This window comes from Doryrhamphus excisus, linkage group LG11 (genome assembly GCF_037039965.1).
Source record: "Doryrhamphus excisus strain RoL-2023G ecotype Guam linkage group LG11, RoL_Dexc_Guam_v1.1, whole genome shotgun sequence".
In the NCBI taxonomy this organism is placed as follows: domain Eukaryota; kingdom Metazoa; phylum Chordata; class Actinopteri; order Syngnathiformes; family Syngnathidae; genus Doryrhamphus; species Doryrhamphus excisus.
The window spans coordinates 14,066,448-14,080,808 of NC_136367.1; the positions used below are offsets into that span (position 1 = coordinate 14,066,448).

The 14,361-nt window shown below is 39.2% G+C and overlaps 1 protein-coding gene across 3 annotated transcripts in view; it reads right to left on the reverse strand.

The window, feature by feature from the left end:
- Nucleotides 1-9,690, reverse strand: part of LOC131134443 (uncharacterized) — a 21,461-nt gene extending 11,771 nt beyond the window's left edge. The window contains exons 1-8 of one of the 3 annotated variants that reach the window (XM_058079748.2): nt 9,520-9,690; nt 8,673-8,823; nt 7,192-7,413; nt 4,596-4,732; nt 2,894-2,974; nt 1,867-1,964; nt 688-768; nt 488-610 (exon numbers count right to left, since the gene is read on the reverse strand). In XM_058079748.2, the coding sequence (XP_057935731.2) occupies nt 488-610; nt 688-768; nt 1,867-1,964; nt 2,894-2,974; nt 4,596-4,732; nt 7,192-7,413; nt 8,673-8,782 (852 nt within the window). In that variant the 5' untranslated portion in view covers nt 8,783-8,823; nt 9,520-9,690. Of the gene's footprint in view, nt 1-487; nt 611-687; nt 769-1,866; nt 1,965-2,893; nt 2,975-4,595; nt 4,733-7,191; nt 7,414-8,672; nt 8,840-9,519 lie in introns of those variants that run through there. The other 2 variants (XM_058079735.2, XM_078794788.1) reach the window with 2 other exon arrangements.
- Nucleotides 9,691-14,361: the final 4,671 nt, after the last annotated feature.

Consider the following 14,361-nt stretch of genomic DNA (forward strand, 5'->3'; position numbering starts at 1 on the left):
AGGGTACACCCTGGACTGGTGGCCAGCCAATCACAGGGCACATATAGACAAACAACCATTCACACTCACATTCATACCTATGGACAATTTGGAGTGGCCAATTAACCTAGCATGTTTTTGGAATGTGGGAGGAAACCGGAGTACCCGGAGAAAACCCACGCATGCACGGGGAGAACAGGCAAACTCCACACAAAAATGGCAGAGGGTGGAATTGAACCCTGGTCTCCTAGCCGTGAGGTCGGCGCGCTAACCACTCTAACGCCGTGCCGCCTCCTTAAGATCCAACAGTGCAAAATGTGAATTCTTAAGTTTCAACTGTTACTAAAATTGTGATCATGAGTGTATATTTATATACATATATATATATAATATTGTTCAATATTTTTGGCACCTGGCTAAATGTCACAAGACCAACCAAATGATGAAAAAAAAAAAAGCAATTTATTCTAAAATTTATTATTCTAAAATCTGATGTCTGTTCTCTCACCCAGAGGCCTTTGAGGTGGTTAAAGGTGCTGCTGGCCTGGTCACCACGGTGATGGAGACCGTGTTCTCCGTCGGGCTCGTACTCGTCCCTCATGTCAGCCAAGGTCTTCCTCCTAGAGATGATCTTACACAAGGAAAACATGTGTTTTGGTGAGGTAACAAAGTAAACATCCAACATGGCGAAAATATATATTTTTTTACTTTTTGCATAATTGTCTTGGCCAGTTCCTCAATGAGCTCTCCTCTGTGCTCACGCAGGTAATGTGCTTCATTCTCATTCTCCTGGTTAGACAAACACATTAAGATGATTATTTGCTAAATACATATTTAGATCAAAGAATTTAAATTATTTCATCAGATTAGAAACAGTGAAAATCTTAATTTACAAAAGTGGCATGCGGGAGAAAAGTCATTTACTTCACCCAGGGGTGTCCAAAGTGCTTCCCAGGTGCTGTTTTTGGCCTGCTGTTTGTTTTTTATTGGCCATCTGCATATTGTAATATAATCTTTGTCACTTACCGTATAACACAATGCTAACTTGTGGCTGTTTTGTTTAAATTTTAAGCATATTTTGACTTATATTGGATTGGATTTTGCATTTTTAATGCGCAATGTATATTGCCCCGGCTGCACATTGGTGGAGTGGTTAGCACGCAGGCCTCACAGCTAGGAGACCCAAGTTCAATTCCACCCTCGGCCATCTCTGTATGGAGTTTGCATGTTCTCCCCGATTTCCTCCCACATTCCAAAAACATGCTAGGTTAATTAGTGACTCCAAATTGTCCATAGGTATGAATGTGAGTGTGAATGGTTGTTTGTCTATATGTGCCCTGTGATTGGCTGGAGATCAGTCCACCCGAAGACAGCTGGGATAGGCTCCAGCACCCTCTGCGACCCCCTTGAGGTTAAGCGATAGAAAATGAATAAATGAATGAATGGATTGGATTTTGCATTTTTAATATGCAAAATATGGCCCCGGCTGCACAGCGAAAGAGTGGTTATCGCGCAGGCCTCACAGCTAGGAGACCCAAGTTCAATTCCAAGTTCAATTTTGTGTGGAGTTTGCATGTTCTCCCCGATTTCCTCCCACATTCCAAAAACATGCTAGGTTACTTAGCGACTCCAAATTGTCCATAGGTATGAATGTGAGTGTGAATGGTTGTTTGTCTATATGTACCCTGTGATTGGCTGGCCACCAGTCCAGGGTGTACCCCGCCTCTCACTCGAAAACAGCTGGGATAGGCTCCAGCACCCCTCGCGACCCTTGTGAGGATAAGCAGTAGAAAATGAATGAATAAAAATGTGGCCCCTCGTATCCTTGAATTTATCAGTGGAAAAAGTTTGGACACCCCAGCAATAAGAATGAAGAAGCGCAACAACCTGACTGGCAATGTCAAACTCAGCGTTGCAAATAGCCTCGTCTATGGCTTCCTCCGCCACCCGCAAGGCCACAGTCAGCGCCTCGGCCATGCTGTGCTCTGCACAAACAAAACAAAACCAGTATTTGACATAAAATAATACATGTCATGTTATTCCACTCAACTGTCATGTGGGTGAAGTGTGTGTTTCTTTGTGACGTAAACGAGCATGTTAGTGCTGGAAGTGTAACAGAAGTGGAAATGCACAGAAGTGGGAGTGGCCTGAAGTCTGAGGTCAGTACCAATGACGTGAACAGACGGGTTAGTACAGTAAAGTATAAGTCTCCGTATCCACGACTAACAATATGGAGGAAAACAATAAAGGTCACTGATTCGTTAATAACATCATGTAGTGCACACAAGTATGATAAAAAAAAATCAGATATTATCTCGGCTTGTTGTCAAAGCTCACTTCTGGTCACGTGATGTCGACAGCATGGGTCAGTGATGTCATCGTTTTCTGTCTTTTCTGTCTTTTCTGTCTTTTCTGTCTTTTCTGTCTTTTCTGTCTTTTCTGTCTTTTCTGTCTTTTCTGTCTTTTCTGTCTTTTCTGTCTTTTCTGTCTTTTCTGTCTGGAAGCCGTTTTCAAAACATACCGTTTCAGGGTACTCAGGACGCCATGTGGATGAGATGTGGCTGAAATACTGTTTCCGTTTCACATAGTATTGCAGTAAAGTTGCATGTTAGTGTAATGTACTAACAAGTGAGTGCGTGGTCGTGTCAGAGAGCTGTCAGTTTGTGGTAGTGAATTCATAAATGAATGCAGTGAATTGGTCGGCTGCAGGGAACGGCCATGTTAGTGCAGTGTGCTGGCGCGACGGCAGCGATCTGGCACATTAGTGCGTAATGCTAATTTACAGAAGAAATATCATTGCAATGAACTGGTAAGTTAGTACAAAGAATACACAGGTTTGTCCAGTAAACAAGCATGTATTGCAGTATACTAGCATGTATTGAAATTCTCGGGCTGAATGTTTTGACACGTTCACCTTCTGTGTGTCTGTAGAAGGTAGCATCGCTGCCACAGACGCTGCCTTCATTGCAGAGGCTCTCCTCGTAGGTGCTGCCCTCTGCAAGACACACACCAATAGACTTAACTCATGTACCATGACGGACAGGTAGCACTAAACCAGGTGAGTCCAAAGTACAGCTCGGGGGTCATTTGCATAAAATGTAATTTAAAATTACACAAATATAATTTAACAAAAAAACAAACAAAACAGCAGTAAAAATAGAAAAATCTGCAGCAATTTTATAAGAATATATTAACAAAAAAAGAAATGTCGTAATTTTACAAGAATGATGTCATAATATTTTTAGGAAAACTTTAGTAGCACAAAGTTGACATGATAAACAACAAATTTTAAAGTTATTAAACAATAAAAGTCATTCAATAATTAATTATCTTTAAAAATTAGGTTGTATGTGTGTGTGTCAAAAAAAGTTCAAAACAGCTATTATTCTACAACAATAAAGTAAAAATATAAAGAAAAATAATCCCATTCTAACAAAAGAAAAAAAGTAAAATTTCATGAGAATAACTTGTACGATAATTTTGTTTTCAAATGTTAAACAAAAAAAATACAATATTTCCTAGTCGTAATATTATGAAAAAAATATATATATAAATTTGTCATTAAGTTGGGGAAAAAGACAAAAATTTACCCAAATTAATAATAAAAATGACCAGAAAATTTAAATATTAAAAAAAGTAAAAAAAAAATAAATAAACAGCAAAAATGAGAAAAAAGCAAGAGTGTAGCTCATACTAATGCTTTACAAAATATTGAAGTGGCCTTTGCATTCTTTCATTTATCATGATGTGTGAAAATGTTTGGACACCCCTGCACGTAACAAAAGTGTGATATGCTGGATTGAAAATGGACGTCACATGACATCGACACGACTCTTTAGCTCCTGCAAAATTGTCTTGTATCATGACTGTATGTGCCATGAGGCGTGAGCAGGAGCCTCGGGGGGCGGGGGTGGGGGAATGGGGGTGTCAAGAGAATAAACATGCTGGGTCCAAAGCAGACAGCCCCCCCTTGCAACTGAGCTTTGAGCTCATTCCATGTCATGTCAATGTTCATGCAACAATGCTGCCGTTTGTGGTTACATAAGTGCATTAGCGAGGCCGGGTCTCGTGTGTGGTATTATTATTGGTCGCCGGGTCAGCACAGGACGCATGGTCGGGTGGGCCCTAAGAAGAACTCCAACAAGACCTCTGTAATATACACAGAGCCATGTCAAAAATGTCATATTAATTAATACTATATTATATTATTCATTCATTCATTTTTTACCGCTTTCCCTCACGAGGGTCGCGGGGGGTGCTGGAGCCTATACCAGCTGTCTTCGAGCGAGAGGCGGGGTACACTCTGGACTGGTGGCCAGCCAATCACAGGGCACATATAGACAAACAACCATTCACACTCACATTCATACCTATGGACAATTTGGAGTGGCCAATTAACCTAGCATGTTTTTGGAATGTGGGAGGAAACCGGAGTACCCGGAAAAAAAAACACGCATGCACGGGGAGAACATGCAAACTCCACACAGAGATGGCCAAGGGTGGAATTGAACCCTGGTCTCCTAGCTGTGAGGTCTGCACGCTAACCACTCGACCGCCGTGCCGCTAACCACTCCCGCCTCGTCGGATGTAGCCAGTGTTCTACTGGAAAGAAATACCTGTGAGCTCGGAAAGGGCGCTGTGCTCCACCAAATGTCTCCGGTAAATGGTCTTCAGCACTTTGGCGCTGCCAAACCTCTTGAAGCGTCCCTTGACATGAGCGTAGAACCACTCCAGCGATTGTTGCTTTAACAGCCTGAAAATAACCAGCATTTTGAAACTTTCATGTGCTGACTTTTTGAGGCTCATCTGTGTACTTTTCTGTGTACTTTCTTCTTGTTAATGAGTGGTTTTCCATTATCTGAAGTCTTCTAGGAACAGGATATACAGGGTGGGATTGAACTCAGGTCTCCTAGCTGTGAGGTCTGCGCACTAACCACTCGAACACCGTGCAAAGGGGACCTATTATGCTCATTATTTTTGCCCTTTGTATTGAGTTGTGGACTCCTATAGAGCAGCTACACATGATAACCAGCACAAAACGGTTTGTAGATCTTCCAGAATCTGCACCTATTCCAGCTTTATTTCTTGAATTTTGTGCTTCCTGCGAAAAAGGTCTGTTTTAATTTATCACACCCACAGTTTGTCTCCAGGCACGCCCACTCCACTGTGGTTGGTCACACTCTGTAGTTCTCAGTAGGACCTCTAGTGTTGTGCACAGAGTGTACGCCCATATAAGGAAGCACTCTGTGACATCACAAACCGCCAGTGCTAGAACACCCTCTGAAATCCAGCGTTTTGAGCCGTCCCAAACTTCTTTCAGGGGTCACTTCAAAATGTGAAAACCTCATTATTTGAAACTTTGGCATAGTTTAAACACGACAATACAACATTCTCACTACATTTATAGGTAAGAAAAGCGGAAAAGGCATAATATAGGCATAATAACATACACACGCACAAATATTAGTTATGTCTAAAAGTGACTATATTCTGTTATTATGTCGACTATATTGAGTAAAGATTACTATATGGGTGTTATTTAATTTTTAGAGGGTTCTAATAATGTTAAAAAAACATATTTAGAAGGTCGTAAACAGGTTCACTATGCTGTAACTACAAAATATTTATTAATTTTCTATGCTGCTTGTCCTGATTAGAGTCACAGGGCTATGCTGGAGCCTATTCCGGCTTGAACCAAACATGCCAACATGCCACCCAAAAAAATAATGACACTTTCAGCCGTGCCCTATGCAAGTTGTTGCTTGTAGAATATAATATACAAATCCAAATATTTTGGTTAATATTGTAAATAAACGTAACTTAAGTCACTGCTTAAACTTTTGGCCATGCCTACACTGTAGACAGACAATAATATATGTCTGTAGATTTTGTCACGCCCTGTGTAGGCTCCCGCATGGCAGTTTGCTTTAGTTACTCTCTTGGGCTTTAGTTTCTGTTAGGACACTTATTTTGCACGGAACTTCCTGCTTTGCCCTGTCTTCCTTCGTTGCCCCAATCATCCACACCTGTCCCTAATTTGTGTTTGCATTCAGTTCAGGTGTGTGCTTCTCCCAATGTGGGATCATTCTGTCACGATCAGGCTTGAGAGCTTCACGGTTCGACCCCACCAGGATGCAGAGAGCAGGACCAAAGTCTCCAAACAGAAACTAAAGCCCAAGAAGGGTAACTAAAGCAAACATGCCACTTATTTTATCTTATCTTATCTCATGACCACAATGTACCCCACCATGTACATCTGTGCAATACTTTGTTTTTATATTCAGTATATTCCAGGTTCCATTCACTGACCAATATTAAGCTCTAAGTGCAGTATTTTTATAAATGTCTCATATTAATTCAATAGCAAGATATCCGATATCTGGTCATATATTTCATAAGATAAGATAAGATAAGGGAATAAGGGAAATTTGCATTGCACAGCAGCAAGGGAACAGAATCAGTTAAGCAGTACAAAAGTACACAATATAAAAAAATAAACAATATAAACAACCCAAGTATTAACAAATCAACAGTTTTACCCAGAGTTATGTACAAATACAGTATGCAAATAATATGAAACGTGATGAGATATATGACCAGTCTGTACACTATGAGATCTTGCTAGTGAGTTAATATGAGGCATTATAGAAATACTTCACATAGAACTTAATATATTGTATTTAGAGCCTTGATATTGCACAGTGAATGGAGTAACTATACTGAGTATAAAAACAAAGTATTGGACAAATGTACATAGTGGTGTAGAAGTCTATTGGGAGCAGTGCTGGTTGTACAGACTGACAGCTCATATTTCATATTATCTTGCAAACTGTATTTGTATATAAAAATTGTTAATTTGTTAATACTTGGGTTGTTTATATTGTTTATTTTTCTATATTGTGTATTTTGTACTGCTTAACTGATTCTGTTCTCTTGCTGCTGTGCAATGCAAATGTCCCCACTGAGGGACGAATAAAGGCATATCTTAATCTATTAATCTAATTTTAACAACAGTAAAACTGGCCAAAATTTAAGAAACATACATAATAATCTATCTATTCAAACTAAAGTTCTGCATTCTTATGTTTAAAGTCCTCAATCAATTATGTGGCATGTTGCAGGCAGTGACATATTCTATATAATAAATCTCTGACGTCACCATGACGACGTGCATCCTTCCCCAAATGCACCCCACATCCCAACATGCCTTACCTGCTCTTCTGGCAGGCGCAGCAGAGCCAGGCTTTGTCGTGTTTGCTGTAGAGCCTGCAGGCCTTGCACACGTTGTACAGGCAGTCGTGACACTGGCGTTTGGGGTTGAGCAGGAAGCTGAAGGGGGCGCAGCAGCGGATGCAGCAGCGCTGGTTGAAGCAACGCTGGCGTGACAGCAGGAGGCAGCGACTGCCCTCCTCATCCAGCTCCTGCTTGAGTTCGCTGGGGGTGGAAATAAGGAGGCGGGGTTGCGGGGGGGGGGGATGAGAGGGAGGATGAAAACAAAACACATGGAAGTCAATTTGATTGTGTTAAAGTGAAAGCACAAACACACAAAACAAAGGAGACAAGTGATTTAAATAAAATGCTAGTCCCAGCTTTATTTTACCTTTGAAATATGAAATGTGAAATATGATATGTCCATGTAGGTAGAAGAGGAGATGAATTGAGTTTTGGGTAAAAACATGTCTTGTAAATTGATTTTCAGTCAAGTACGTCTTAGTGTAATTCATTTATTTTGTTATTTTTGTATTTACTGAAAAACCTTTGGGGCGGCACGGCGGGCAAGTGGTTAGCGCAGCTAGGAGACCAGGGTTCAATTCCACCCTCGGCCATCTCTGTGTGGAGTTTGCATGTTCTCCCCGTGCATGCGTGGGTTTTCTCCGGGTACTCCGGTTTCCTCCCACATTCCAAAAACATGCTAGGTTAATTAGCAACTCAAAATTGTCCATAGGTTATGAATGTGAGTGTGAATGGTTGTTTGTCTATATGTGCCCTGTGATTGGCTGGCCACCAGTCCAGGTTGGAGAAGACAACTGGGATAGGCTCCAGCACCCCCCACGAACCTCGTGAAGAAAAAGCGGTAGAAAATGAATGAATAAATGAAATACCTTTGTTTCCTACCTTTTATCTGTACATGAAGTACAGATACTGATACTTTGTTGTAAAAGTGTGATCACCTCCTGGTGAGCTTGGGTGTATAGTGCAGTTGAAGCCAGACGTTTACCTTGTGTAAAAACACACTTTTTTTTTCTCTCACAATCATAAAGTCAATATTTTCCTCTTTTACATCAGTTCAGATAGATTATTTCTATTTGTGAGATGCTGCAATTATTAGAGAACATTTTAATTTTTAATATTTTCTTCAAAGTCAAAGGTTGACACCAGCGGTCTGTAACTCTATCTAAACTATCCATTTGTTATGCCTCCAGCGCTTAAAAGAGTTGACGCCTGAGGAACATTGACAATATTGTGCAGTTGCAGTTGTTTGCATTGTGTCTGGACTCTGCAGGCTGCACATCTTTTGAGGAAGCTTTATCGGAACACAACAGGAAAGGACCGTCGTTTCCTGTTAAGACGAGCTCACTTAATCTCCGATAACAGAAAAGAGGCCTGGAATGCAAACAGTAGTCCGATACAAAGAACAGCAATGGAGCTTGGATAGGGTTAGCCAAAGTTGTTGCCATGGTGATGTAGCTTACCTGAGCCGTTCCTCCTCTTTCTTGCGCAACTTCATGTCGCGCTGCACTACCTGTAGCACGTGCTCAGCCTCGTTGTCGCTCAGGCCTGACAGATCCATCTTGCGGCCCATGGCTGACACAGACGTGCTGGGCCCACTCAGCCCGTTGTCATCTAACAGGAATAAGAAATACACTATGTCAAATACATAATGTTTTTTTAATGTATTAAAAAAAAATATTTAAAAAAATGAAAAGGCTGCATACATTAATTAACATATAAAAATAATCATATGTTCACATACACATCGTATTACAAATATAGAGTGATTACAACAACAAAAATATATCACATACATATACTATATACTATACATTACTATATGAGAAAAGAAAAAAGTATATAAAACAATTGTACAGTAGAATGTAAAAAACCTTGGCACACACCCATGGTTCTAAATTAAAAAAATAATTCAAATAAAAAAAATTCTACAACAAATTCATGAATAATAAATATATAGATATTTATTTTATGACCAAAATACTATATGAGAAAAGAAAAAATATATATAAAACAAACATACAGTAGAATGGAAAAAACCCTGGCACACACCCATGGTACTAGATTAAAAAAAATAATTAAAATAAAAAAATTATACAACAATTTAATGTATAATAAATATATAGATATTTATTTTATGACCAAAATAAAAATACAAAAATTAATTCTTAAAAACAATGTTTTAAAGTTAAATACTGTAATATTAACAATAACATTGATAATAATTTATCACATTGTTAGCACAAATTTTGGTACATTTTAGTAAAATATTAACAAACACACACAAATTAAAAATGTGTGGTGACTCACCAAGTTGCTGGTCAGAAGAAAGTAGACGAGAAAGAAGATGAGAAAGTCACCAGGAAGATGAGAAAATCTTTTTTTCAATGGTCTCTGATGGAATATTTAAATACAAAATAAAAACTCATCAGCCCTAAAAGCATCTGAACACTTCTGAGAAAGTGCACAGTGTGAGTTTAGGATTGCGCTGTTTGCCTAATCTGTTTACAGAAAAAAAAAAACCCAATCAGGATAAGCCTCCTCCGCATAGAGTACTTTGCCCAGTAAAGTAGCAGGCATGAGGTGATGATGTAAACTAGAACAAAATACCTTTAGGAAAGCTTTAGGAATACACAATAGTCTTTACATAACCACTGGCATGTTGATATTCCTCTGAAAGAAATGTTGAATGCATTTTATGGAAATTTTGTCCATTATCCACAATCCTTATATGAAACATAAACACATCTTTCCCTTTTTCTGTGCATCATACAGAAAAAACAGGTTAATATGAGCTAGCTAACAATGCACATCATTGAGACCTATCCATTTTGACTACAAAGCCCTGTAAAATAACCTCTAACAATGTTGTATTGTTTGCTATACATATTGTGATCATGCTGTGTATGGATGTCTGCATGTACACACGCTGTGTACATTCATGACAACATGTAATACAGTATCTTACCGTATTTTTTTTTATTCAAAATACCAAAACTTCTTTCCTAGGCCTATTGATTTCACATACTAGCCTGGGATCTTGCGCCACTTTCGTCAACAACAGCAACGTAGATAGAGCAACAACAAAATATTCGCTGTCATTGGGATGGCTGTGTCTTCCAGCACACGTCTTGTGCTCCAGTCCTCAGGTAAAAACGCTGACAGTGAAAAACCCAAGAGCCAAAAAACCAAAGCCATTAAAACCTAAAGAGGCAATTGCACCAAAGGACCAGAAAGTGGAGCCAAACACAAGTGAATCAACGACTCCACTGTTGCCTACTGTATCCTACATAGCATATATAATGGTGGGGGCCCTTTCTGTTGGAGGCCTCTAAGAGCTGGAGGGACTTGTTGAAGCTAGAACCGGCACTCGTTCAAAATGTACACATTCTGGACAGACAATCTCCATTCATTTTCGGTACCGCTTATCCTCATGATGGTTGCAGGCATGCTGGAGCCTATCCCAGCTGTCTTCAGTCGAGAGGCGGGGTACACCCTGGACTGGTCGCCAGCCAATCACAGGGCACATATAGACAAACAACCATTCACACTCACATTCATACCTATGGACAATTTGGAGTGGCCAACTAACCTAGCATGTTTTTGTTTATCTCTCTCTATATATGTATATATGTATACCATATTTTCCGGACTATAAGTCACACTTTTTTAATAGGTTGGCTGTTCCTGCTACTTATACTCCAGAGCGACTTATAAATGAATTTTTTTTTAATGTAACATAAACAATGGACACCTTTTCTGTTCATGTTTATTTTTTGTGTAGCTGAATAAGCATTGTGTTAGCATATCTTACACCTATTCAGCCTGTTCTCTATTCTTTTATTATAATTTGCCTTCCAAGAGGACTTATGTATGTTTTTTTTCTACCTAATGTGCCTATTGTGCGACTTATACTCTGGAGCAACTTATAGTCCAGAAAATACGGTATATATATATATATATATATACACTACCGTTCAAAAGTTTGGGATCACGTGCAAATTTTTTGGGTTTTCCAAAGAAAAACACATTTTTCATGCATTTCAGAATTTTTTTTTCATTTGTATCCATTTCCCAAAAAATGAAAATGAATCAGATGATTTTCAAAGAAGGATGTACATTTTTGCATAGAGGCCTACTATCAACAACTGTCAGTCCTCTGCATCAATCTCCTGGTATGGCTGCTAATCCAAGTTCATCATTTTATAAGACTAATAGATGATTAGAAAACCCATGTAAAAAAATCTCTTACCATGCTGTTAACTACTCCCTTCAGAGAGCAGCACAAACTGGGTCTAACAAGGACAGAAAAACGATGCACAACTACGTATGCAAGAAGACAAATATCTGAGAGTATGTAGTTTAAGACAAAGACGCCTCACAGGTCGTCACCTGGCAGCTGCACTAAATAGTACCTGTCAAACGTGTATGTAAATATGTGTGTGTGTGTATTGCTTACTGTGGAGTTGTTGATTCACTGGTGTTTGGCTCCACTTGCTGGTAATTTGGTGAAATTGCCTCTTTTTCCAGGAAGAATGCAAAGGCCATTTCAATATTTATTAAAGCAAAACAAGCTCAAAATATACATATATTATTTAGTTATTTTACTTTTTTCCCACTATATTTTAACTTTTCTCCTAACCTAATTTTCCAAATATTTCCATTGTATACAGACCTGATCAAAATCTTAATACCAGTGTAAAAATAGTAGCCAGAAGCTTGTGGATGGCTTCCAAAAGCGCCTAAATGAAGTGGAAAATTAACCAAACATTAGCATTGCTGTATGTATATTTTTGACCCAGCAGATTTAGTTAACTTTTTCTGTTAACCTATAATAAAGTCATAAAACAAAAAAAATGTCATGAATGTTTTTTTGTGACAAAGAAGTATTTGTTCCTCTATTTGTTCCTCTATCAGAGAAAAATCAGAGTTGTAAAAATGGAAGTCATGGAAGCCATGACATTATGTTCTTTTCATTATGTTTACACTTTTGACCACAACTATATATGTATGTGTATGTGATGTACATTAATGTAACATTGTATGCATGTTTGAAATACAGTAAAATAATAAATAAAAGAAGTAATTATTGCAATTAAAAAGAGCAAGAAGAAAGTTTTGGCCTCTTTTTTTTTGCCAATTTGCCCCAGAAGAGGACCACGCAGAAATAAATTCAAAAGAAAGTATTCTGATGACCTTGTTATTTTGGGCCAAATTAAATTGCCGATCAAGTAAGAAGCACAAGATCGGGCTCGATGGACCAATTGAAAGCTTTTGTTGCTTTTGGTTCATTATCTTTAATGCCTCCAAATAAGTCTTGAGAACGATAGTTCAATTTGAACAATTTAATGTACCAGGAAGAATGACACACAGCTGAAGGGACTCGTCTTCCACATGGGTGCAGGAGCAAGTCTGAGGAACTTCAGGTCAGATGTTCTTTTGCCAAGTTTAGCCTTCCCGTCGCGCAGGGGCGAGGCCAATCTGACACACGTCTCTATGGGTGACAAAGTGGTCTTAGTTGCTTGGAGACAGTCAATCCTCAATGGGTGCCAAACATCTAATAATGTGTAACTGGTATTTACGTTATTTACGATATTTAATTCAAATATCTAAATAAAGATATGTTTTTAACCATTCCCACTCACATTCATACCTATGGACAATTTGGTGTCACCAATTAACCTAGCATGTTTTTGGAATGTGGGAGGAAACCGGAGTACCCGGAGAAAACCCACACATGCACGGGGAGAACATGCAAACACACAGAGACGGGATTGCACTCAGGTCTCCTAGCTGTGAGGTGTGCGCCACTCGACCGCCGTGCAGCCCACTTTGAAATCATTCTGCTTTTTCCTCAAGTTTTGGAGATTATTTTCTTTTCAATGAACCAGTATTGTTTCATTTTCTGACATATCTGACGAGTCAGCAACTACATCTTTCTCAACATGCCCGCAAGAGTAATCCAAACTTTGTGAAAGCGCTAATACATGTAACTCTTTTTGCTCGACAGCACGGATGATGCACCTCTGTGGCTATTCGTTATGTTTTTGATGTGTGATGTATGAGACCCAAGGAGCGATTGTGGTGCTGACACTTAATATAAAAATATCAATAATAATAAACAATGACATTACACGTTAATTATGCTGCTTACCTTCACATAAAGGAAATGGAACTAAAGGTCAAAAACCAACAGGAAACGCCCAACAAAAATACAACCAAGAGGGACCGGAATAACATAAGATATCCACATTTACCGACAAAGGAAAGGGTTAAAAAAACTTACTTCAACCTTAATGATACTTTTGCAAGACTTTGTAAAGACACATATATTGTAATAGACCGGGTGCCAAGTCAAAACTTTGGTATCTATTGAGATTTAAAAGGACCTATCATGCTATTTTTTCCACTTTTTGTATTTTTGTGGACTCCTATAGAGCAGCAAAACACAATAACCAGCACAGAAAGCTTTGTAGATGTCACATCCTGGTGCCCTTGCTTTGTGCCCCTGTCTCCTCCTTGTTCGTCTTTTGTTGATTATCCTCACCAGGTAATTAAGCTGACTACAGACAGCTGTGGAACGCCTGATTATTTTCTATGCTACTTTATGCTACACGTGTTGCTGCCTTGCTTCCATGTCTCTAAGTGTTGTATATGCGTTCAGCAGCACTTGACACTTCAGTCAGTCCCTTTTGTGTGTTTTCCACGGTGCACCATTTTGACTCCATCTCCTTCTAAGTTTCATTCCTGTGCCTCCTTATTCCGTGTGTGGGACCCAGACCCAACCGAGTGTAAAGGTGTGGGGAAAAAAAAACAAAAATCAAACGAGTTTTCATTTAATCTTCCTATAATTTGTGGTTGAAAGTAGGACACTTTCGCTGCTCCGTGCTGTTGCACAGTGGCGCCACAGGGGGGCGTTGTGGCTCGGTTGTTGGGAAGGCCACACATAGCGGTGAAGAAGAAATAAATCAACTGCTGTGTTGGAGAGACGACCAACTGTTGCCACTCTTTCATGTGTTTCAGGTTGGTGAAAAAGAAGTGTTTTTAAGTACACCACGATATGTAGTATAGTCATGTAGAGTGACTTTTGATGCCTCTGTACTGTATGTTAGTTGTTTATGTGAGAAAAGAAAGTCTGTGTATATACATGTG